Source organism: Osmerus mordax, chromosome 5, assembly GCF_038355195.1.
Source record: "Osmerus mordax isolate fOsmMor3 chromosome 5, fOsmMor3.pri, whole genome shotgun sequence".
Classification (NCBI taxonomy): Eukaryota; Metazoa; Chordata; class Actinopteri; order Osmeriformes; family Osmeridae; genus Osmerus; species Osmerus mordax.
Window position 1 is genome coordinate 19928471 of NC_090054.1, and position 23781 is coordinate 19952251.

At 40.8% G+C, this 23781-nt stretch overlaps 2 protein-coding genes across 2 annotated transcripts; both read left to right on the forward strand.

Moving 5' to 3' along the window:
* Nucleotides 1-13751: 13751 nt before the first annotated feature.
* Nucleotides 13752-16035, forward strand: hmx3a (H6 family homeobox 3a). The gene is made up of 2 exons (XM_067236675.1): nucleotides 13752-14274; nucleotides 14643-16035. Exons 1-2 carry the CDS (start codon nucleotides 13986-13988, stop codon nucleotides 15251-15253), a joined length of 900 nt encoding a protein of 299 aa, XP_067092776.1. The 5' UTR covers nucleotides 13752-13985; the 3' UTR covers nucleotides 15254-16035.
* Nucleotides 16036-21088: 5053 nt separating this feature from the next.
* hmx2 (H6 family homeobox 2) lies at nucleotides 21089-23527 on the forward strand. The gene is made up of 2 exons (XM_067236927.1): nucleotides 21089-21539; nucleotides 22494-23527. The coding sequence occupies exons 1-2, from the start codon at nucleotides 21272-21274 to the stop codon at nucleotides 23027-23029; spliced, it is 804 nt and encodes a 267-aa protein (XP_067093028.1). The 5' UTR covers nucleotides 21089-21271; the 3' UTR covers nucleotides 23030-23527.
* Nucleotides 23528-23781: the final 254 nt, after the last annotated feature.

A 23781-nucleotide genomic window follows, 5' to 3' on the forward strand; every position in this document is an offset into this window, starting at 1 on the left:
CCTCTATTATATGTTCTGTATATCCCAGCATCAAATGATTCTTATTGTACACTGAGGGCACTAGTATGAGTAAGCACAGTAAGTTTCAGGCATGTAACACTTTCCTAGTCAGGGTTAGCAGGGGGTGCATCAAGCCTGTTGTGAAATGCACCCCCCTCTATTGTCTGTTCTGTATATTCCAGCATCAAATGATTCTTACTGTACACTGAGGGCACTAGTATGAGTAACCACAATAAGTTTCAGGCAAGTGACACTTTCCTAGTCAGAGTTAGCAGGGGGTGCATTTCATGGCAAGAAGGAATACAACAAGCCTGTCGTGAAATGCACCCCCCTGTATTGTCTGTTCTGTATATCCCAGCATCAAATGATTCTTACTATACACTGAGGGCATTAGTATGAGTAACCACAGTAAGTTTCAGGCATGTGACACTTTCCTAGTCAAAGTTAGCAGGGGGTGCATTTCATGGCAAGAAGGAATACAACAAGCCTGTCGTGAAATGCACCCCCCTGTATGTCTGTTCTGTATATCCCAGCATCAAATGATTCTTACTGTACACTGAGGGCACTAGTATGAGTAAGCACAGTAAGTGTCAGGCATGTAACCCTTTCCTAGTCAGAGTTAGCAGGGGGTGCATTTCGTGGCAAGAAGAAATGCACCCCCCTGTATTGTCTGTTCTGTATATCCCAGCATCAAATGATTCTTACTGTACACAGAGGGCACTAGTATGAGTAACCACAGCAAGTTTCAGGCATGTGACACTTTCCTAGTCAGTGTTAGCAGGGAGTGCATTGCACTTACATCAAATGGAAAACAAGGCTTGCCATGAAATGCTCTCCCCCCCCCTCTAGTTTCTTCCCTTCTACCCTTCCCCCACCCTACGCGCAGGCTAACTGCATTAAAATTGCATGCCTTTGAACCTATACATTAGTATGAAGAGCCATGTGAAATACTTTGAACCTGCTACACAAAATACATTTCCTTTGGTAATCATACTGGGGTATATTTCCTCAGAATGCAATGTCGTGGAGCAAGAATGTGGTTTCGCGTTCGTTAATATACGGTTTGAATGACGAATTTTAAGGATTTTGTGTTGAAAATAGCATCTGATATTTACACAGATAACCGACATTCTTCTCTTGAATTCTATAACAAAGAAAGTAGAATGTGAGACTTCTGTCTCCCCTTCGTTTGGTTGCGATATCAAGACGAAATCCTTCACTCTTTGATTCGCGCGCGCTCCCGCGAGGGGGTGCCAATCCAGAGAGTCATGCATCGGGTGATACAACACCGGCATGGCATTAGACAATTAGAAAACGCCAAACAAAAATTCAATCCCGCAATTACACGAAGATTCTTATTTGAGCTGACGCATTCCGTTAAATAGCTATTGACTCATGCATGTTTCATCACAATCAATAATTGAACAGTTAATAAGTTTACAGAAGATCACATTGCCTCTGTTGTGTCAAAGTTCAAGCAAGAGCATTGAAGACAGAGTGATAAATGACTAGTTTGCGCCAAGCCATCGTATCCATTTTCAAAGGTAGGCCTACGTATTTCTTGGGAAGCAACCAGAAAATTACAACAAGTAATAGACACCGCCTGACCTTGCAACGTGAGCAACTTGACAGAAAGGCTTGAGTTGACTTAATAGCTATGTTTGGATTAAAACATTTAGTTACACGCCATAGGTTACGTACATGCTTCAATCATTCTAGACATTAATTTGACAAGAAAACGATAATTAGCTACAATAGAGACAGTTCCGATATTTGGCACTGGGTGGCATACTTGTCCTGGTGTTGAAACACGTTTGCCTCCGTCCGTTCGCTTTTGACGTTGATCCACTAAGCACCCAAATTTAAACAAAAATACTCTAATCATTGATCATTCCACATTGACGTTAACGTTTGATGAACAACAGTTAAACAAGTCTCAGATATGTAGTGTTTGAGTTGGATGGCACAGACAAAACAAGCCTCATTGGATTAGGTAGGCTACTATCTGGAAGACATAATAGCCGACCTGACTGTCTGAAACGACAACCGCGAGAGCAGTCAATTACTTCACCTCCTAATGGCCTGTCGACACTAATGTTATTTTATTGCAATTTAATTATGCTCAGGTTTCCAATGGTGGCAGATCCTTTTAAATAATTTACTCACACTGACAATAATTTGTCCGTTGAAAAAGATGAATGACAGTTTTTGATCAAACCTGTTCCCTCTGCTCCATGTATCCAATCTTTCAAAACCCAGTGTGGTCTAAGTAAATAAGTAGCCTGTGTTATGTTTATTGTTTACACCAGATATCTGTTATTAACACAAACAAGTAAAATCAAGGCCTAGTCAGCGAGGCGACACATTTTCTAGGCGCGAGTCGCAATGCTGGAGTTTCCAAGCCAACGTCCTGCTCATTTAGCATGAATAATATACCCACTGCAGGATATATTGGTCACTGTGGTAAAAGGGCAGTGTGTATTAATGAGGCTGTAGAGGAGGTAACTGATTCAACCCAAGTTGACATTTAGACGGGAACATCTGGGAATTGAATGATAATGGCCTTGTGTTTATTGTTTTCTGATGATCTGAATGTTGTGGGGGGAATATAAGTTGGGGCGGCATTGCATGACTTCAAGGCATCTAACACATAATCATCATTCTACAAATAGATTGAAAATATATGTTTAGGTCTGCTTTAATAATGGCTTGAGGCTAAATGTGTATTTTAAAAAGATTCCATGTGTAAGTACTTAATACAATTTATTCAACATGTTAAATGTATGGTTCTATCTAAAGTATTTTCAACGGTGTACCTTTTAATTTTCACTTCCGTAGTGTATGTTTCTGAAAGGAGTTGGGCTGATAGAAAATCACCTGCTTTAGAGTAGATTACAGTGTTATCCACTTGCCTTAATTCACAATTAAGTGCCCTAAATGAAAATGGTTCCCTCTCCTCTAAACTGCTTGATTTATGAGCTGTTTGTGGTTTTACAGGACATAAGACAATCCATTTCCTTGCTCCTGAAAGAAATTGGGTTTTAATTTAGAGAAGGCCTTAAGCCATTTCTAAAGACTCCAGTCATATTATGGTGTTGTGTTAAATCTGCACGCATGTCAGCCTCCGAGAAAAGGCTTTTTAATCCCTGAGAGTGCAGCCATAGTAACGGTAGCCAGAGCGGCCTCTGTGGCAACAAGGTGAAGGGGGACTTTGACTGGATTTATTCTTCTTGTTCTGAGACTATTCCTTTTCTTGAGATCCCCCCCGTTCCACGTGATTCATTTGAAAAAGAGCAGAGAGGTGGGGAGGAGAATAATAGAGGTATATATTAGGCTTTTCTTTCCCCGCACCACTTAATTTCCTTGCAGGCGCGCCTCGCGCCGCTGTAATGAATGTAATTGCCGCCTTTGATGAGAATGCTATTATCTGGATCACACTTTACATGGGCAAACAAGACTAGCCATCCCGACAACCCCGTCTCCTATTTAACTCAGCAATGAGACCCCCCAATTATGCAGGGAACAAGTGGCTTCTCATAAAGACACTGTGTGGCTCTCGATTGGTGAGGTTTGGAGCCGTCTACGTTTTCACAAAGGACAGATTAGATGTGATATAGGCACACCAAAACCTCATCTCCTTGATTAATTTCCGGCAAACCAAAGAGAACTGTCTCTCATGAATTCAGTCTGGCCTCCAAAGACAAACTCTTATCTTTTGATAAATAGACCAGCTTGGGGGACAGTCATTTTATTGACCTAAGGTTGACCAAAACTACCCATGCTTTGGAAGGGAAAACAAATAGTTTAGAGAAATGTTAAACTTCAGAGACTGTGAAGCTACTGTGCAAATTAAGAAGGCGCATTTCCCCCCCTATCCAGACTATATCTATAAACATGTTTGTTTACAAACACCAGGCTGTCACATACACTCAGTCTCTCATAAACACACACGAACACACGCACACACACACACACACACACACACACTACGTTAAATTTAATAATAGTGGGGAACAGCGATGATGTGACTTTATGACGCGATGCACAATAAAGCTGCTGTCACCTTAGGAAGTAGGAATGTCCCTGTGACTACCGTATTACCGTATTAAAGCACATTTAGAAGAATTCACACCTTTTACACGCCGTGACAGCCTGGGTTTCCTCTGTCACATTTTCCGCAGGGCTGAAATATTGAAAACAATGAAATACCCTGTCAGTATAGAGACAAACGATACAATTACTCTTGAATGACTGTCAATTTTTAAAGGTATTCAAACCCATCTCTTCTTCATAGGAGAATGATTATACCTTTGAGCAAGCAGTTCTTCAATGATAGATTGGTAATCAATTCATTTGAATACCATGCTTTGGTGAAGAGCCCTCAAGGGAACTGTACTGGTCACTTCTAGTCACTGGCATATATCCTATTGCCCATACTGCTGTTGGTCATGATGGATGCTTGACGACCTGACTCCTAAAGGTTTATACCTCCAGAAGCAGGTTGTCATCCAGACGAGGTCCAGAAAGAATTGGCCAATATTTTTGACTGAAGTGGCATTTGAGTAGTATTTATTTGAGAGCCTGACTACCAAAACCACGGGCCACAAATAAAGAAGATGGTATAATAGGTTTTGACTGGCTGGCTCGCTAGCAACTTGAAATGAAGTGTCCAGTTGTGAGTTATCGTTGCCAAACGTCATTTGTACAGCCTGAAAAGTGGGGGCATTTTTCTAGCTTGTCACTCTGTGGCTATAGCTCATTGTCCTGAATGATGCCTCTGAACGCACAGTTGCCCTAATACGAGCATTTCACTCGGTCCACGAGAAGACCCATAATGGATGAGCCTGTCCATAGCAGGATAATATAGTGTGTTCACTGGCACTTCCTTAAGCGCCAGTGATCTGCTTGTCACATGTGAAGCAGAACCTCTCCACATGTGAAGCAGAACCTCTCCACATGTCCACCACACGGCTCAGACAAAAGAAGACTTGTCTACTTTTTCAGGGTTGATTTCACAAACCCTGCACACGTAGGCATGTCTGTGACAGGGATATTCTTTAGCATTCAACAGTTGAAAAGAAAACCTGACAAATACAACAAATAAGAAGTTGACTTTTCGGTTATTATAGGTTATACAGAGAGATCTAGGTTTCATTTGTATTTATCGCTTATTTTTAAGTGATAAATAATCACCTGAGTAGAACTTAATTGAACCTCAGATCCAATCATGCTTGCTTAGTGCTATAATGTACATAGGACCATTCAATGCATTTTTTCCTTCTTAAATTCCACAAAAGTTATATCCTATATATGTGCACTTTAAATTAAATGCTTTAGATAACTAAATGGATCTATTGGAGCAGCCATTGAGTCGGAATAAAGAGTGGTCTAAATCGGACAGAGTTCCTAATGTGAGGGAAGTTTTAGATTAATGAGGGCTGTGCCCTTTGAGAGTATTGATCAAACCCAATCTGTCCAGGAACGATTTCCCATGTTCCCCTGCTGCTCTGTGTCCTATCCTAACCAATGACTCATGGCGCTAGCCAAGGGCCTTCCCCTTGTAGCTATGTTGTGTTTGAGATCAGAAATACAGTATGTCAGTCCAATTTGTGCCACAGTACCTTTTGTATATTAAAAACGTTTTAAATACCTCCTTTTCTTCCAACATTATTACCATACCAACCCTCCCTGTTCTGGCTGTGGTCTAAGCACTATCTCCATGCCAAACCCTGAACCAAGGCCCCAACCCAGGCCCACTGACCTGTTCCAGGGCCCCTGGCCAACCCAGGCCCACTGACCTGTTCCAGGGCCCCTGGCAAACCCAGGGCTACTGACCTTTTCCAGGGCCCCTGGTCAACCCAGGCCCACTGACCTGTTCCAGAGCCCCAGACCAAGGCCTGGTCCAAGCCTTCATTTGAGGCTCTGACCCACTCCAGACTCCATCCCCAGCCGCTGTCCTGGCTCCTGCAGGCATCGTTAGTTAGGACGAGAGCAGCACAGACCATAATAGGGGGGTCGGCTGACCCATGACCCTGCATCGATCCCGTGGCTGTGTCCAGCTGGGCCTCCCCAAACCCAGCCAGCTGGAGAGGTGGTTAAGAAGTATCAGCCCGCGATGCGCTCCCCTCTGCGCTCATTAATTACATCATTTACCTGTGACAGTGACAAACCTGCCGCGCCACACCGCAGTTTATTAGGGTCACTTTATAAAACACAGGCCAAACACTGGAAAGAGTTTGTGTGTGTATTTGTGTGTATGTGCGTGAGTGTACGAGCGGGTGGGGGGGTATACAGTAAGCTTGCGATTATAAGGATGGATGTGTCATTCTGCTGAAGAGTGTGTCACCTGCTTTATCTGGCTATACCATTAACTTTAAGTAAGGCAGTTTTGATGGATTCAATTTGAGCTGCGTGACAAAATTGCCTTTTTAACTGTTGGAAAAGTCGATAGAAATGGTTTAAAATCATTCAATGACACTCATAAACACCATACGATGACAAAGGGAATGGCATGTTTTATGACTAAAATATAAATCCAGGGGTATAACTTCCTCTGCTATCTTAGCATGTTTCTTACTGTGTCTATTCCAAACTATTATATTTGTCATGGTAACATAACACCCTTCTCTGTTTGCTTGTCACTGTGTTAAACCTTATGGTATCTGCATATATTTTTTATTCCTTGACCCAACCCACATCTACCATGTTTCTGCCCTCTAGAAAGCACCCTCTTAAATGTTCCTCCACTGACTCTAAAAGCTTTCCCTTTTACCCTGTCTCATATTTTCCACCTTGTGAAGCTCTTCATGTTCATCTACCTCTTATAATCCATGTCCTTCTAACCATGCAATGGCCCCCTTCTTTCCATTCTCTCTTCCCTCACATGGCATCCTCATAATCTATCTGTCACCTTTTCTCCATGGCTTGGCCCTCTACACCAGCATTTCAGCCCGGGCGCAATCGAGAGTTGCGACCTACACACGTAAAGAACTGGCTCTAAGACGTTTGAAATGGACCAAATCTGCTGTAGGTTGCACTGGGGGGAAATAAGCAGCAAATGTAAGTAAGCATGAAATAGTTTTTCATAAATAATCCAAATGACAACAGGCTTTCTAATGGTGTCGAGGGGCTGTAAAAGAATATGTAGCCAATTCCGTCCCTATTAAAGTGAAATGGAAAGCCAAATATATAACAGTGCTGATGGAAAAGTTGCATTCCAGAGGCTGAGAAATGAATTCCTGGGAGGGTGCAGGGAGATTGAGGACACAGGAGGGAGTCGGTGGTGGTTGTTGGTGTGATGGTGCTGTGGAGAAATGGGGGAGTTCCACAGTCAAGGCCTTTTCAAGGGGGAAAATAAATGCCCCCCACACGAAAATCAATTGGTCAATAATTGTTCCCATTTTCCTGTGTATGTGCAGGTAAGCAACCCTCATCTTTTATCGTGCTATGTTGATTTGATTTGCACTTATGTTTTTACAAATAATCAATGCTCCATTTTGACTGGTTAATAGAGAAGCCTATAATAGCATACCTACTTTAGACAGGAGAAAAATTACGAAGAAAAAGGAACACAATTGACAGAAAAGGAACAAGTACTGGTATGTATGACTTCAGCAGAGCTGTGCGTGTGTGTGTGCCTGTGTGTGTGTGCACCTGTGTGTGTGTGCACCTGTGTGTGTGCACCTGTGTGTGTGTGCCTATGTGTGTGTGCACCTGTGTGTGTGTGTGTGTGTGTGTGTGTGTGTATGTGTGCCTGTGTGTGTGCCTGTGTGTGTGTGTGTGCCTGTGTGTCTCTGCTCAAGTTTCCTGTCATTAGGCAGTCCCGACAGCTGCTGGAAGAGGCAGAGGACACATGCTAATCAGGTGCCAGCGATAGCACTCTTTACCACACTCTTTAGAGTGACAGGAGAAAGAGAAGGAGAGCACACAAACACCAATTACTGTCTTTCACAAGGAGGGGGCAATCATGCGTGGTGTGCTGGGTGATCTTGTACTTCTTGTACTGCAGTTGTATCCACGGTGATGACATGAGTGTTTGTGTCAGGTAAACACAATTGTGTGTCAACTTCATTTCCTGCCACTATAGAGAGAAAAGAAAAAAGGGTAAAGCTTGTTCCGGAATATTTGTCCCTCGCCAGAGGCATATATTTATGCTGAGTTTTTCTGGCTGAGTGTCTACAGGTTTTATTGCTCTGACATAGACAGGCACTGTGGTGCTGATTGGTTGATTCACCAATAGTGGGCCAGTTTCATTGGTCGACTGATTGATATATATAGATAATCAGTAACTGTCCCTTCCTAAGTCATGAGGTGATTCTCCTTCTGTTTCCTTCGCTGACCAAGTTTAGATGAAATTGACCCCAACCATCTATTTAGTTCTTGCCGAGGAGAAGATCTTGTTTCTTTTTAATGATATGTATGGCAGTCACATGTTCGCTGCGGGCCACTGGTTCTGTAAGGGGCTCAGTCCGTTGATAGTGAAGTGACCTGAGACACTGCTCTAGTGAGTGGACTCATCCAATCCAGTCTCAGCCCCACAATGGGCTTGCTACCTCTGATCGTCCGAATCTAAGATAACACTTTCTCATCCCTCTCAGGATCACATCCTTGATACCAACGTCTCCTTAATTATGTAGAGCCACAGGGAGATAATCTCTCGCAGCATCTAGCCTAGAGAACATGGTGACATTGAGTCAGTGGTTCAGTGGCTCTCCGTTTCAAACCCTGTCTGGGCAGACCTGGGCCTGTACAGCGCCACTGGACTTCTATGTCAGTGTCGTGGCCGCTCCTTCTGATAGGGGATTACAGATTTGTTTAGCTGCATATCTATAAACTGGTTACAGGGACTCGAACATAACTTCCCAAGACCTCTTTGGTGGTCTCATAGCTGTTTTTCAGATCAATTCATTAAATAGTCATTGGTCTGACTAAAGAGGGCTGGAAAGGGGGTATTTTTATTCGTTTTTTTCCAACACACTCGGTTGAATAGGTCGCCTGGGTCACATTTAGATATTGTTAAGGGGCTTTGAATAGCTCCCCGAGATTTTCCAAATGACCGCGATAATCAGGTCATTAAAATGAAACCATTCTATACATCTGACACACTGCGGCCTCATCTGAATAGGCCTACTCGCTTTCTCAGCAATAGAGAAAGACAAAGTTGGTTGGCTATATAACTTTGTTACTCTTTTCTCTACATTCAAAACTAAATATAAGGAGTAAGACAGCAATATGAGGGTAAAAGGTTCTGTCAAAAGTGTCAGTACCCGTGTGGAAGTACCCGATTTTTTAATTCATCCCCTGAGACCGGATAAGTCTATCAATCTGTTAAATTGGAAAGCCATTAGGTGCCCTGGTTTATGCGTTTCAAGCTGTTAACTAGAAGCTGATTGATTGTTGTTCCTTTGATGGGATATGCTGATCTAATCTCACTGTGCTCGAGTTTGCAATAAATTACACAATTCATTTCCCCATTTAGAGGGAGAAAATCACAGCTCCAGGCATGCCTGAGCTCCGCAGGCAAAAGAGCAGGGGACCTATTTTATAGTGCCATTTAGCTAGCAAGCTTTCAGCAATCGCAGCCTTCTCCTCACCCCCCCCCCCCCCTCCAAAAAATCGAAGCATAATCAAGGTGTATGTTTAGAAAATTTATTGTTATAATTTTCTCCCATAATCTCTTTCATTTTCCAGCCACCGCCACGGCATAGATCATCATCTAAAAAGAGAAAATGGATAGCAGTTTAAAATTTATCGGTCTTTGATTCTCAATTATACGTGTTTATGACTTCATCTGTCTTCAGTGACTTCAACCTTTTCCATTATGGTGGAATATTATTTGTACGGAATCCATTAAAGTCACAAGGTAGGACTCTAATGGTGGGGCTGCAGCGATTTGCAGAGGGAAAAGTTTTTGAAAGGTTGGCTTTAGGAAAAGCGCAGCTGTTATGACACTAGAAATTGCTTTATTGATGGTCTGCTCTGCTGCCTGTGCATTTGGCCATTTGTTACCCGGCCCATATCTATATCTCAGACTGACACTGATGAGAACCTTTCTGTCGCCCGCACCAGATTACCCAGTTGTAATGACATGTCGAGTCAGGTTGGGTGCAGGCGGGTAAAATGCCCAGGCTCAGTGTCGAATCGGTCCAGTTTCTCCAAAGCAGGAAGTTGATATGGAAACTGGAAGCCTGTAGGGTTCTGTCTAGGTTGGTCGTAATGGTGAATTAGGGCTACATCGCTCTGACAGTGTCCATCAAAACCCCATAGCGGCCATCATCTCTACCGAGAAACGATAATGGGAAAGACGGACTTATAAAGGTACAGAAGTATAGATATAAAATGTGAGACGTATAAAGAGAGAAATGCCCATCTCAAATGCCCACATCTTCGTATTCCCTGCGGTGGAAGCTCAGACGCTGACTTACAGTAATAGGTGCTCAGGCGGGTGTGGTTTGAATGACATTAATCCACATTCTCTTCTCTCAAAGTAGGCTTATTTCAAATCAACCGGAGACGCACGCAAACAGCCCTATAGCCTTGACTGTTCGTTTTCACATTTGTTACCATCGTGTTGTGTTCTTCGCAGACACAGCCTCGGCCTATGCATTTTCCTGCTTAAACAGGAAGTGCCGAGTTTTGCCACTCCGGAGCCAACATCATCTCCCAACCTTCTGAATGACATTGAGACCCTTAATCCGCCTATTGGCTGTGTCTTGACGCAGGAGGGCAAATAAAAGTGGCAGACACCTTCTTCTAACTGGGTTGTAACTCAGGCCTCGCCCGACCACTCACCAATCAATACCGGCACAATCCCAATTAAGGCTTCTCGGGTCATCGAAGGGCCACCTATTCGTTTACAAGTTAAATGCAAGACTTAAATGCAGCCAATCGCAGTGACCTTCGGTTGTTTAATGGTTCGTTCAAACGGAAATTACCATTAAAACGTGGAAAGAGTTCAGACTGGTCAGGTTCCACCGGACTCAGGCATTACTGTAGGCCTATACGATGGTCAATCGTTAAATGTTCTTCACAAGAAACATTTATAATTTCCTCAAAAACATAGCCTGCATGCATTAGACATTTCAGGTGGGTCTAATACCTGGTACTAAGGCCTTTGTTTTATAGGTGTGGTTATTATAACTGTTCAGTAACTAAAGCTCTCAACAGGGCTCACATATTTTGGAGATATTTTTTACCTGTCCCTTTTTTCAAGTTTGTTTTTCGCTCTGTGCTTTCACCATTAAATCTATGTCCTTTATCACAATCTTGACCCGCAAAAAGGAATTCTCACAAGATATCAAAACAAAAATCTATATTTAATATGGGAGCAATTACAAATCAGAGTTGCCTGCACAGGGCTGTTGTCACCAAGCCTCGTGTTTTTCATCATATAGGTCATTAGACGATGATGGATGTAAACCTATAAAGTATCTAAACTGGACCTTTTAACAAACCATGAGCAATACTATCATTTCTCTAATAGAACCTGCTGACCGTGTCATTCCCCACTGCCATTCGTCATTTTCCTCGTGAAATAATCAATATCTAGGCGCTTTGAAATAAATAATATAAAAGTACGGGTAGCCTACAGGAGGGAAATAGACTTAGTGTACACGAAGAAACCTGTATTAGTATTGCCTCGCAGTTTATGCATGGGACTGCTGTAACATGTCTTTATAATCAAGGCTATATTTATCAATTGTATATGTTTTTAAGATACTGATATTGCCTACCCATATTGTCAATAATAGTATTTGATATAAGGGATATTCTGTCCCAGCTGACTATTATGTCCAAGCATGTAAAATGTTTTATGGATGTATGGCCTACTTTTAGTCCAGTGGAATACAGTGAATGTGGAGACTAGGGTTCATTGACTTGCCAACAGGCATATGTTTACAACGTCACGCATGGATAATAATGCCTGCGATAATAAACAAGAAACTGAATACGGTAATTACGTCACAGGATATGAGCACTTGAGCACAGGTCTAAATGAACATATTAATTACTTCAAGTAGCTTTAGCATATTTGAGGCCTCGTGAGACCATAATCACATGGAAAAACTCCATGCCACTCTATACAGCTACCTTTAGCCTGTAATTTATACCGTCCACAGACATGTTGACGGTAACCTGTGTTCCTCTAAGTAAAAAATAAGATTGTCATCTCGTCTAATGGCATGTAAATGGAATGATGACGATGAAGAAAACAAATGTAAAATTACTAATGAATTGAATGTTAATCTGGGGGAAATCTAAACATTTTATTTCAGCAGCATTCAATTCCTGCAAGAAAGCAGTTCAGACACTTGCAATTAGCTTTCATCACCCACAGAGGACGCTGTCTCCTCGTTATTCATCGAGCATTGGACACGAACTAACAAATCAATTAATATCAATGAATGAATATACAAACTGCATTTACAATGGCTTCAATCGGAGGAGTGAATTAACAAAATCGATTAGGACAAAATGAATGAGTATGCAACCCAGGAACATTTTAAAAGTGGCATGCTCTGAAAATCAATGAAATATGATTATAATTGGTCATTGATGACACATTTTAATTACAGTAGTAAATTAGTTCTTTGGGCAATGATTAAACATTTTTGTGGCTGGATTAAAACAAGATTTTACAATTTTCAAGTTTTGCAGGTGAAAACCATGTTGACACATGGGGAACTCACTGTTCTGTCTCACTGGGACACTGGACCTCATCATAGTAAAATATGTGATTGTGTTTAAATTCCAATGAAAGGAAATAATTTATGAGTACGTCTACTTTAGAACTGATAGGCCTATCCTCTCCATGTCCTTGAATTCAAACTAAGCGTATTTTTGCAAGATATACTAAATCGGTGTTTCCTCGTTGTTGCAAACCATAGTTCTGTTCAACCCCCGATATCCGACCCTCCATGTTAATTCATGGTCAGAACTAATCCAACATGCATAGCAACATGAAAGCAATATTGGCCATCGTGGTAAGAAAATGGGTAACACGCATTTTATATTGTCTCTACAATGTAGAGTAGCCTAAGTTCTAAAGTTATATTCGGCACATTGGCACAGTCTATGAGGGAAGTTTATTTAAGGTAAGATAAAGAAAGTAGCCTATACTCGGCTATTCCTACTCTATTAAGCAACAATTTAGTTGACAATTTTTAATTTTTATTAATAAAAAATATATTTAAAAAATCTACACAATAACAACCAAGAGAACTATATTTGACTGATAATTGACATTTTACCATTGAAAGTTGTTTTAATAGCCTAATAAAAATGTGTTGTTTATGAAATAATAAACTGCAGCTTATTGACCTAATTCAAGACTATAGCTGCTTGATGGGAGTCGTTTACCCATTGTGGCACTATAGACGCTTATCCCAAACCTTTCCTTTTGTGCTAACAACCCTGTCCTCATTTGCTACCTAATTGGACTATATAAGACCAATAACACGCGAGCATTTACTGCCTACAGCCAAAGCGCAAAGTGTAGAGAGGTTGGACTTCGTTGTTATCCTGCACTCTCTCTATCCCCCTCTCTCTTTCGCCTGTTTCTCTCTCTCCGCTTCCGATCTCTTCCTTAATCCCATTTGCCATTGTACGTGCCCAATCGCCGTATACTTTCCGCATTTAACTTGGATGACATTTTTATTTCATCATTAGCATCCGGCGCCAGACTGACGCTGTGGACATGGTTGCGTTTTGACCAAGGAACACACAAGACTGGGATGCAATATTCATATAAACTATATGCGATTTGCTTTCTGAGTAAGCTATTTATTTGACCAAGGTGTATTTATTTTTTGACGTTCTCGTTAGCCACCTATCCACGGAGACACTGCGCATTAAATATCTGAGAGAAGGGGAAATTAACAGACGTCAAAGCCAAACCATCGACTGTTTGTGAGCAAGCTTTGTTGTTGGCGAGTTGAGACTGAATATTTACTTCTTTGCATTCGGACCGCAAATATCCCACAGCCATGCCCGAGACGGCACCAGAGACGTGCGCTACAGCTAAAGACTCCCCTTTCTTCATCAAAAACTTGCTGAACTGTGATAGCAAACCGTCTAAACCCAAGCCCATTTTTGCCTCGACAAAAACGGCATTGGAAGGAGGCTTTTCCTTCTCCCATGTCGGGGAATTGAACTTTCCTCGCTTTGAGTTACCTACACAGAGGTTTGCACTACCGGCACACTACCTTGAGCGAGCTTCAGCTTGGTGGTATCCATACACGCTGAGTGCGTCCAACCATCTACACAGGACTGAAGGTAAGGTCATACACACATGTAACTAGTGGAAGTTTAATTAATTCGATTCAAGTAGGTGAAACATGTACCATATTGATTTTGTGGAAATGAAGTTGATTACGCTACAAGTTTATGGTGTGGGTCGTGCTTTGATCACCAGTTTTCATAAAATGAAGTTATCTTGAGATGTATCCATGTGAATGCTCCACAGTAGACAAGCCTGTGCTTTTTTTAAATTTTATTTTAATATTTTTACCATGAAAGTAGCCTTAGAACTGTCCATGCCATCAAGGAAAATGTAGTCCATTGTTGTTTATAATTTAGATCCATTATTAACAGGGGCAACATATATAGCCACGTTTATAACATGTTTTTCCTGTTCCTTTTAGTTGCAGCTAAAGCAAGTGCGAGAGACTCCTCTCCAACCTCCGGCACAGACCGCGACTCACCAGACCTGGTGCTCAAATCCGACCCAGACGCTAAAGATGACGATGACAACAAAAGCGGCGATGAGATCGTTCTCGAGGAGAGTGATTCAGAGGAAACAAAGAGGGAAAGTGGGGTAGATGACTGGAAGAAAAACGAGGACGGCGCGGACAAGAAACCTTGTCGAAAGAAGAAAACACGCACTGTCTTCTCCAGGAGTCAGGTGTTCCAGCTGGAGTCCACCTTTGACATGAAACGCTACTTGAGCAGCTCCGAGAGGGCCGGCCTGGCTGCTTCTTTACACCTGACAGAGACCCAAGTTAAAATTTGGTTTCAGAACAGGAGAAATAAATGGAAGAGACAACTGGCAGCGGAACTGGAAGCTGCCAACCTGAGCCACGCTGCAGCACAGAGGATAGTGCGAGTGCCCATCCTCTACCACGAGAGCTCGGCCTCGGATACTGGAAGCGCGGCGTCCAACGTGCCTGTGAGCCAGCCGCTCCTCACATTCCCTCACCCCGTCTATTACTCCCACCCCATCGTCACCTCCGTGCCGCTTCTCAGACCAGTCTGAGAAAATACCTCAGTTAAAAAACTAAACAACAACAACAAAAACTTTACAAAAATCAGTCACTAAAATAGCCTACACAAGACATATTTTTGTAACAAAAAATACGACGAAGAGACTTTCTTGGAAGGGGTGAATTTCTGATAAATTCCAAAGTTCAACGTTTAACGTACACGCCATATTAGTAATAATATTATTATTGTTATGTGACCCTTCAGTTATCAGTGTAAATATAGCCGTGGTTTTTATTTTCTCAGATTCAGGATAAAACATGCAAAATACCAAATTTATTAAAGTACAGCATAATTTACAACAACGGGAGCAGATTTGTAGGCTATTTTTATGTGAACAATGATATTTTGATGTGCAATACTGTAAACAATGTACAGTGAATTAATGGTTGGCATAGGCCTATGTCCTACCCTTCTCCTTTTTGGCTGTTTTGGAACATTGACAAGGCCACTTGGGCAAACTATCGAACTGGTTTAAGGATTCAATTTCATGAAGCGCGTTTACAGGGGACAATCGAATACACTATTTATGTACAATATAAATTCTGATTTATGTTTATTGTAGGCCTACTAATTCCCATTTGGCCTATATTTTGTCGACAATTTGACTTGTTAGCACTCTACCTTTATCTGAAATATCACGTTGTGTTTGAATCAATTACGTGGTGTACAAATGTAAATGAATATATTTAATCGAGTTTAGGAAAAGAGCAATCCATTTGTGCTCTTCCTTTGTACAGTAAAAAAGAAAGCCTTTTTGATATTGTATTGCTGAAATCTGATGTGAAATAAATGGAGATTATTTCATACCTTCTAGGTTACATCTTACTTCACATTCTCAAAAGCCACAGGTTCTTTGAGGCTATTATTTTGCAGGTGGCGTTACTCCCAACACCTCCATTTTATCTGTCTACTAAATATTCATTCATAATACACATTTGTATGTGATTTCCGTTATCTGAACAATATTGCTTTACATTCGCATGACATTTTTATTCAATCACCGCAATATAGGCCTATAATTCAGATGTTTCCAAACCAGGGGAAAATTTACCGTTGACTGAACTATCGTGACTAGATATCAAGCAGTAGTCTTCCCGCTATGCTACCTGTCTCTCTTTGATTGTCTTCTCAGACTTCAGTCATTTTTATCAAGCTTGCTTCTTTAGTCCAGATTGGGCTACAGTTTACATTGACATTATATGTTTAACATTTAGCCTACATAATTTTAAACATTTAAAAAGTGACTTTCCACGATGTTTTAAGCTTAAATGTGTTTTGTATTTTAGAATATGCAGGCTAGTAGCCTATGTCATCTGTATTCTGCAAGTTATCCAAATGTAGGTACTCAAACGAAAACACAAATACATTCATTTTGATATTAAACTCCTGATGTATGGGAAGAACTTCAGCAGGTGTGTCATCGTAATCAACCGTCTGTTATACACTTTAAAACGTGGTTTTACATAAAAAATGGCTCGGTCAATTAGATGCGTAATTGCCACCATCTTGCCAAAATTATAGGTAATGTATTCAAAGGAGGAAATTGCTGTTGAGTATGACAGCCACTTAACCATTTGTGTGCGCGCGTGCAAGTTATAGTGCTCGCACGTGTGTTAGAGCACGCATGTGGGTGCGTTCAAGCATAGTTTACATAGTACCTTGCAGTGTTTTTATTTATGTTTTCGGTGCATCTGACCGGTCCCATAGTTAATGCACCATGCCGATTTTTCTTCAGTTGTCGGAACTAACCTAAATACTCAACTCCGCTTAGAAGAACTATGCCTATCAACTCTGTGCTATTGCATATACCACAGTCAGGTTTTAAGGAGTAGGCCCACGCACGTGGAAGTAGCCTTCAGGTAAAATACATAATATAGCCTACTTACATTCTTTCAATACTAATGCACATAATGTTCCTAGAAATGTTCATTGTCTTGAAAAAAGTTATGTATTTTTTCATTTCATTGGCAAAACGGCCACAGTGTTTTACGACGACACTTTAGCCAGCTTATACAATGTCAGGTATAAGCCTATAAGATCACCTTTAGACATAGCCTTGCTGAGTCTATTTACATTTTATAACAATATAGCAAAGCACTCTCGCGTAAATCGTTGTAACCAGTTAAACTGCAAAAATAGTAACTCTCTGTTTTGGTCTAGGGCCTATGACAAGTTGTTGAAAACAAAACATTTGTTATTTCTACGACGACCAAAGCACCAGACAACACATGCAAATATAGTCTGATATTCACTCTCGTATTGACGTATTATATCATGCAAACTGAATATGGCCCCATTAAAGCCAATTAATAGATTGTCATTGCGCTCTTCCCCCAGAAAGTATTGATCCCAAAATGTCTGAAAAATATTGTTTAAAATAAGGACAGCGTTCACGGACAGTTAGGGCTAGGCTTTTGACCTTGGTTTGCGCGCATAAATTGAAAAAATTACCACTCGATAATTTCCATTTGTACGACATTTTTATGTTAAGGAGAAGGGGCGAGTGAAAAAATCAGATAAAGTATGGACATGACGGACGTGGCCGCAGGCAGCTCAGTGTATTACATTAAAATGGAAAGTTGAGTGGCTGATTTTAAGCACAACCCATCATATAGGCCTACTATAGTGCCAGTTTGGATACGCGCGCGGATCAAGTGGCCAACCGCTTTTGTAATTTTAGCCCTCTTGTTGCTGGGCATCTGTCTGTTCACGTGCGTGAGGGGCAAATAAAGTAGACAACTTTTCCGAATGCACGCACACATTTGAAGATATTCTGTCACTAATAGAATATACTTGGATTTGAACATTTAATGTTTGGCCATGTAGACTATTATCGAATATAATTGAAATTGACATACTGCTATAGAATGCAATATATTCTGGAGCCAACAAGAGATTGAACGATCGTTGAAAGTAAGAAACATTTTTAAGTGGGCCTATAGTCACACTGGTGTCAGGTTGTTAGTTGACCCACATGCTGAATTGGCAGTGTGTGGTCACAGTTAGTCAGTACCCACAACATATCTGACATTTCTGAGACAGAAATCTTCTTTATTCTATCCCATTTGCTTTTGTGATTGAATGTGAGCATCCGATTTTCATCAAAGTTCTATTAAGTGAAACATAGGTTGCGGGGCACCGTCTGATTGCAACAGTTTAAATTTTAATTGTGTTTTTAATTTGACATATAGTTGCTGTGAAGAATGACACCGAAACGCAGACGGGCGGTCGATTTTCTTAATTTCTCCCCGAGGAATTGATGAGTCTATCAGGGCAGTAGATTGGAAAGCCATTAAAACTCAATGGTTAGGTTGTTAATTGGAACTTGATGGATAGGAGCCCTTGGATGGGCTATACTGATCCAATCTTCCTGACTTTCTGTTTTCCAATAAATTACCCAATTCATTTCCAGACTCAGATTACATAAATCGTACACCTCCAGGGCTCGCGCTTTCTGCCTTGCACTTATAAAAAAACTATTTCTCCCTCTCTCTCTCTCTCTCTCTCTCTCTCTCTCTCTCTCTCTCTCTCTCTCTCTCTCTCTCTCTCTCTCTCTCTCTCTCTCTCTCTCTCTCTCTCTCTCTCTCTCTTTCTTTCTCTTTCTCCCCCCCCCCACACAGACACATATACACACATACATACACACACACACAGGCATTGGAAAAAGAAAAAAGACTGGAGCCTGGATCCTTGAATGAAAATCGAAACATAATCAACGTTTATACTTAGAAAATTTATTGATATCATTTTCTCTGGTAATTTCCTTATTCTAGAGCTGGACACACCATATATCATAATACACACGTGTAAGGGTCTTTGTTTAATATTTATCGAAGCTTGATTCCTAGATCAAAGCTGCTCATAATTTCATATGTCTTTTCTTACTAAGACCTTTCTCCCATGGTAAAGATCGTGTTCTATATAGCGATAGGCATGCCATGCAACAGTTATTCTTGTGATAGAGCACGAACTTAGACCTATAGTCCTCGTATCCCTGGGCGTATAGGCCCAAAGTTTGGATACATGATCACGAATTGTTTTTACCGCAGCCGAGGAGAACTCATTTTAATGTTGCTCCTATCAATATTCATATTTTCTATGTTGGACCTAAATGTAATGTATCCTAAACATTGCAAAAGAAACAAGTCTAAAAAGACATCACCACTATTAACAAAGTATTTAGTTTAAAAAAACAGGCAAAGGCAATAAAAATCAACCCATTTACTGCAGATTTCATGCTTTTTGTGTAGCCACCGTACATCCAAGTTTATGTCCTCATAGGCTATATCTCTTGTAAATGGTCATCTCGGTGGGCATATGCACCTAACAGATGCTAAAAAAAACTCGTGTCCCAAACACATATAAATAGCCTACTACAATCCATGAAAACAATATTTAAAATAGAGTCAAAGGCAGGGGTCTCCATCTAACTGAGTGTTGAGGGTGCAGGCGCTGACATGATGATTAAAGTTCACCATTTATAATGTGTCTACGGTCTCAGAAAGCAGTAAAAGGGGATAATGCGCTAGAACCGCGAACTCAAGCCCCGCAGCTGCCCGGCCAGACACGGCCACAGAGAGAGAGAGCGAGGAGGGGGGACGGAGGTGGGATGCGCCCCCACCCTCCAATCAATTAGTCAATCAATTAGATGGCCCCCACTCCGTGTGGCAGCGCGAGATTAGCTCAGTAATTATCAAATTAATTCTTAATCGCATATAATGGACATGGAAGAGTTTATTATTTTCTAGAGTTTAGGCCCCTGCAGACGATAGGCCTGTAGTTGTATTATTTGCCTACAGGCAAAGTACTGCATGATGCTTAGGATAATACATTATATCATTGTGCAGTTCGTATCTGTTGACACCTAATAGCTTAAGCTTTGCATATTGTATCACTTTACTTCGAATCAACCTAAGACATAGCAAAAAAATAGGTTTAGCATGTAGGCATGTGTCATTCATCCACACTTAATTCAGGGATTTCCATCGCTGTGTGATGGTCGTAGACACATATCTCAGTTTTGCTGAGTTATGTGAAAGTGACAAATGATGATGATAACGACGACAAGCAAATTCAGCCATTGTGAGATGACACGACTCTGATAGCCTGCAACTGGTCCTCTCCTGACATACCCTACTCGAGATTAACTGTCATCTGGCATCTATCAACGATTATGTTCGGATGTGAATCTATTGATTACAGAGTTCACATATCTAATCGTTTTCAGAGACAGGAAGATTCTTTTTAGAATGACGGGGCCGTCTGTTAAAGTTGGAGATTCTGGGATTGTATATGAGCGTTGTTTTGAGTAAATATAACACAGGCTGTTATTTACATCAATGATAAGTTACAACCCTTGAGGATCAAGGTTTTATAAAAAACGATTCTATGCTATATTTATAACTGTTAACAGCTAACAATTGTGCATGCATGCAGAATATCATTCAATAGAAATCCATAATTAATGAATTCGTATGTTTAATTAACATACAGTAGGCTATATAGCAACGTTTAATGGAATCATGACACACACACCTAGCAACATTTCATGGAATCATGACACACGCACACAAACACACACAATTTGCTATAATGTTTTGTTTATAGTAATTTCTCAGCCACATTGCCTGTTTGTCTCTGAATTTATATTCATGCAAAAATAAACTAACACACCCGCTTCACTCATCCTATATTGAGCCGTGACATGGCTTTGAAATTTCCGGGCTTAGTTTGCGCGTGTGATTGGCCCACGAGGAGCTTACCTACATGCAAATGAGGCAACGCCACAATGCTGCCTTTGGTCCAGAGCGCGTGGAAGTAGTGCAGGAATACATTCATGTTTCCTGAGCTCTAGGAAAAAACAACGCTAACCCCATCCCCATAAAAAGAATCTATCTAAAAACATACTTTTCTCAATTCCTTTATCCAGGTGCAAGCGTAAATTGGAACATTGATAACCGAATAAAATACAATCTGAAATCGAACCTATATTCACTGTTATGAATCGAGAATGAGTAACACAGAAGACAGCGGAAGCAAGTGCTCGTCAACCCCCATTTCCAGTTTCACTATTCAGTCGATCCTGGGCACATCGTCCGACGCGCCTCGGTCAGGGTCTAAGGAAAGCTCCAAGGGTCTCCTGCCGCGTAGACGCTCTCTGTCAGTGTCCTCTGAGGAAGAATGCAGCGGCGGGGAAGACTCTGCGGACTGTTTCTGCTCGGACCCTGGCCACAACGAACCATGCATCCAACATCAACCTCTTAATTTTTCATGTTTAGGTGAGTACAATATCTGTAGATATTTGAAACTCTGTTTCAGCATTAGCCTGTAATCGCTGTCCATGAAATGTGTATCCTATCTCTTGAACAAATGATAAATTAGATGACAAGATAGCCTAATAATTATAACAGTGTTAACAACAAATTTTAAGGCATTTTAAGGATTTCAAAAAGAACGTTGGATATTTAAACGATTAGTTTTTTATTAAGCAAGTACATTGGTTGCGGTAGCCTATCTCTACTTATGATCTTAATATATTATTGTATCGCTAAATGTGTTTATGTAGGCTAGTCTATCTTACCGAACAGGCAAAAGGTAAAATAATCAACGTGATGTTTTTCACCTCATTCCACATTTGATCAAGTCTTCTAATTGATTATGTTTTCACAATGACAGCACTTACATATCGTCAATTGAGCGTTAAATGTAGCCTGATTTAATTAAAATTGTACACCAGGCATAGTCATATTGAATTGTTTATTTAAAAGGCACTTACAACCCTTAAGCAGTCGATGAATGAGTCAAAGTTCACGTTTAATGAACTCTTGTACAGAGTAGGCTAGGCTATCGAACAATTTTGGAACTTCAATTGGGGTGTTCTAAAAGCTCATTGTGTAGGGTAATACGCCTACCTAATGTTCAATATAATTGTCAAATGTGAAAATAGATAGGCCTAATTGCGAAAAATTGCAGGCTTCAGAAATGTTTTTATTCAACCCGTTTATTGTGTTATTACAGCAGTGGCTGTAGTTTCAAAATATAATTTTAATTTCGTCTGAGACAGTGCATGTGTCGGATAGTATTTTCTGCTTTAGGCTACAGGTTAATAACCGTATAAATCACATGTTAGTGTCAGCACTCAGTTATGCTGTTGACGTAGGCCTATTCAGCGACCATTTCGTGGAAGCAGCTGTTTGAGGTGTAATATTTTTCCACTTATCTCTTAAATGCAGGTAAACCAAAAGGACTTATTTCCAACAATGACGGGATTGCACGGCGACCGACTCTGTTGCAGGATTACAAAGAGGAGCAAGAGAGACCATGCAATCAAATGTCACCGATATCTGAAGAAAGACAGGCAGACGGTGCAGACAAACAAAGTAATTCAGCCAAGAAGAAGACTCGTACCGTGTTCTCGCGGAGTCAGGTGTACCAACTCGAGTCCACCTTTGATATGAAAAGATACTTGAGCAGTTCCGAACGGGCCTGCTTAGCATCCAGTCTGCAACTGACTGAAACTCAGGTAAAGACGTGGTTTCAGAATCGTAGGAACAAGTGGAAGCGACAGCTCTCGGCCGAACTGGAGGCGGCAAACATGGCACATGCCTCCGCACAAACACTTGTGGGGATGCCGCTAGTTTTCAGAGATAACTCGCTGCTTCGGGTACCAGTTCCAAGGTCTATTGCTTTCCCAACGCCTCTGTATTACCCAGGGAGCAGCCTTCCAGCGTTACCGTTGTACAATCTTTATAACAAGATTGAATATTGACTCTGCTCGTGATAATTGTCCTCACAAATAATACATTATTACACAATACAACGCATTCTTATAGGACATAACCAGTCTATTATATCACTTTATTCTTTTTGTTGTTAAATATATGTTTCTTATGCAGCTAACATGCTAAACAATTCAGAAAGTAACAGGCTTCCCCCTCCGTATGAAATACACCATGTGTATACTGATTTTGTACCTGCTTAGTTAATGACCCTGTCCCAGCTATAGACATTTACTTTTGGCTTTTAAATACAGAATATCAATTTAACATTGGTCAAGGCCAAACTATCTGTTATTGGAAAGACTATTCTATGCTTTCAAAGTATGGTAAGCAAATTCATAATTCATGCGGTTATGTTGGGCCTACTTAAGATGATGGTGGGAAAGGTACAAACTTAATTCTTCCATTGGAGGGATTTTTTATTTTTATTGTAATATAGACATACCAAAATAACCAACTCATTCAATAAATTTTCTATATCATTGGTCGGTTTGGTGTTATTGTATGCTTTATTGTACGACTAGTGTTCTTAATACATTTTATATGACATCTGGAGAATTAGGTTGCATCTAAAACACTACACTGTTCTAAAAAATATTGCTTTGAAACCAGGCCAATAAACCCGACCTGTCCAACTGTCAGTCTTGGTATAACTTATATTGTTTTGGTCAAATAGTAAGCATTTAGATGCTAGGGACCTTGGGAACTCTAAAATATAGTCAAGTGTCAGCCATGATTGCTA

What these genes read in the sequence shown, in the direction of transcription:
- hmx2 (XM_067236927.1), top strand. Translation starts at nt 21,272, where the DNA reads ATGAGTAACACAGAAGACAGCGGAAGCAAGTGCTCGTCAACCCCCATT. An exon ending in TCTTAATTTTTCATGTTTAG is followed by an intron (nt 21,540 to 22,493) that starts GTGAGTACAATA and finishes TCTTAAATGCAG; the next exon opens with GTAAACCAAAAGGACTTATT.
- hmx3a (XM_067236675.1), top strand. Translation starts at nt 13,986, where the DNA reads ATGCCCGAGACGGCACCAGAGACGTGCGCTACAGCTAAAGACTCCCCT. An exon ending in CCATCTACACAGGACTGAAG is followed by an intron (nt 14,275 to 14,642) that starts GTAAGGTCATAC and finishes TGTTCCTTTTAG; the next exon opens with TTGCAGCTAAAGCAAGTGCG.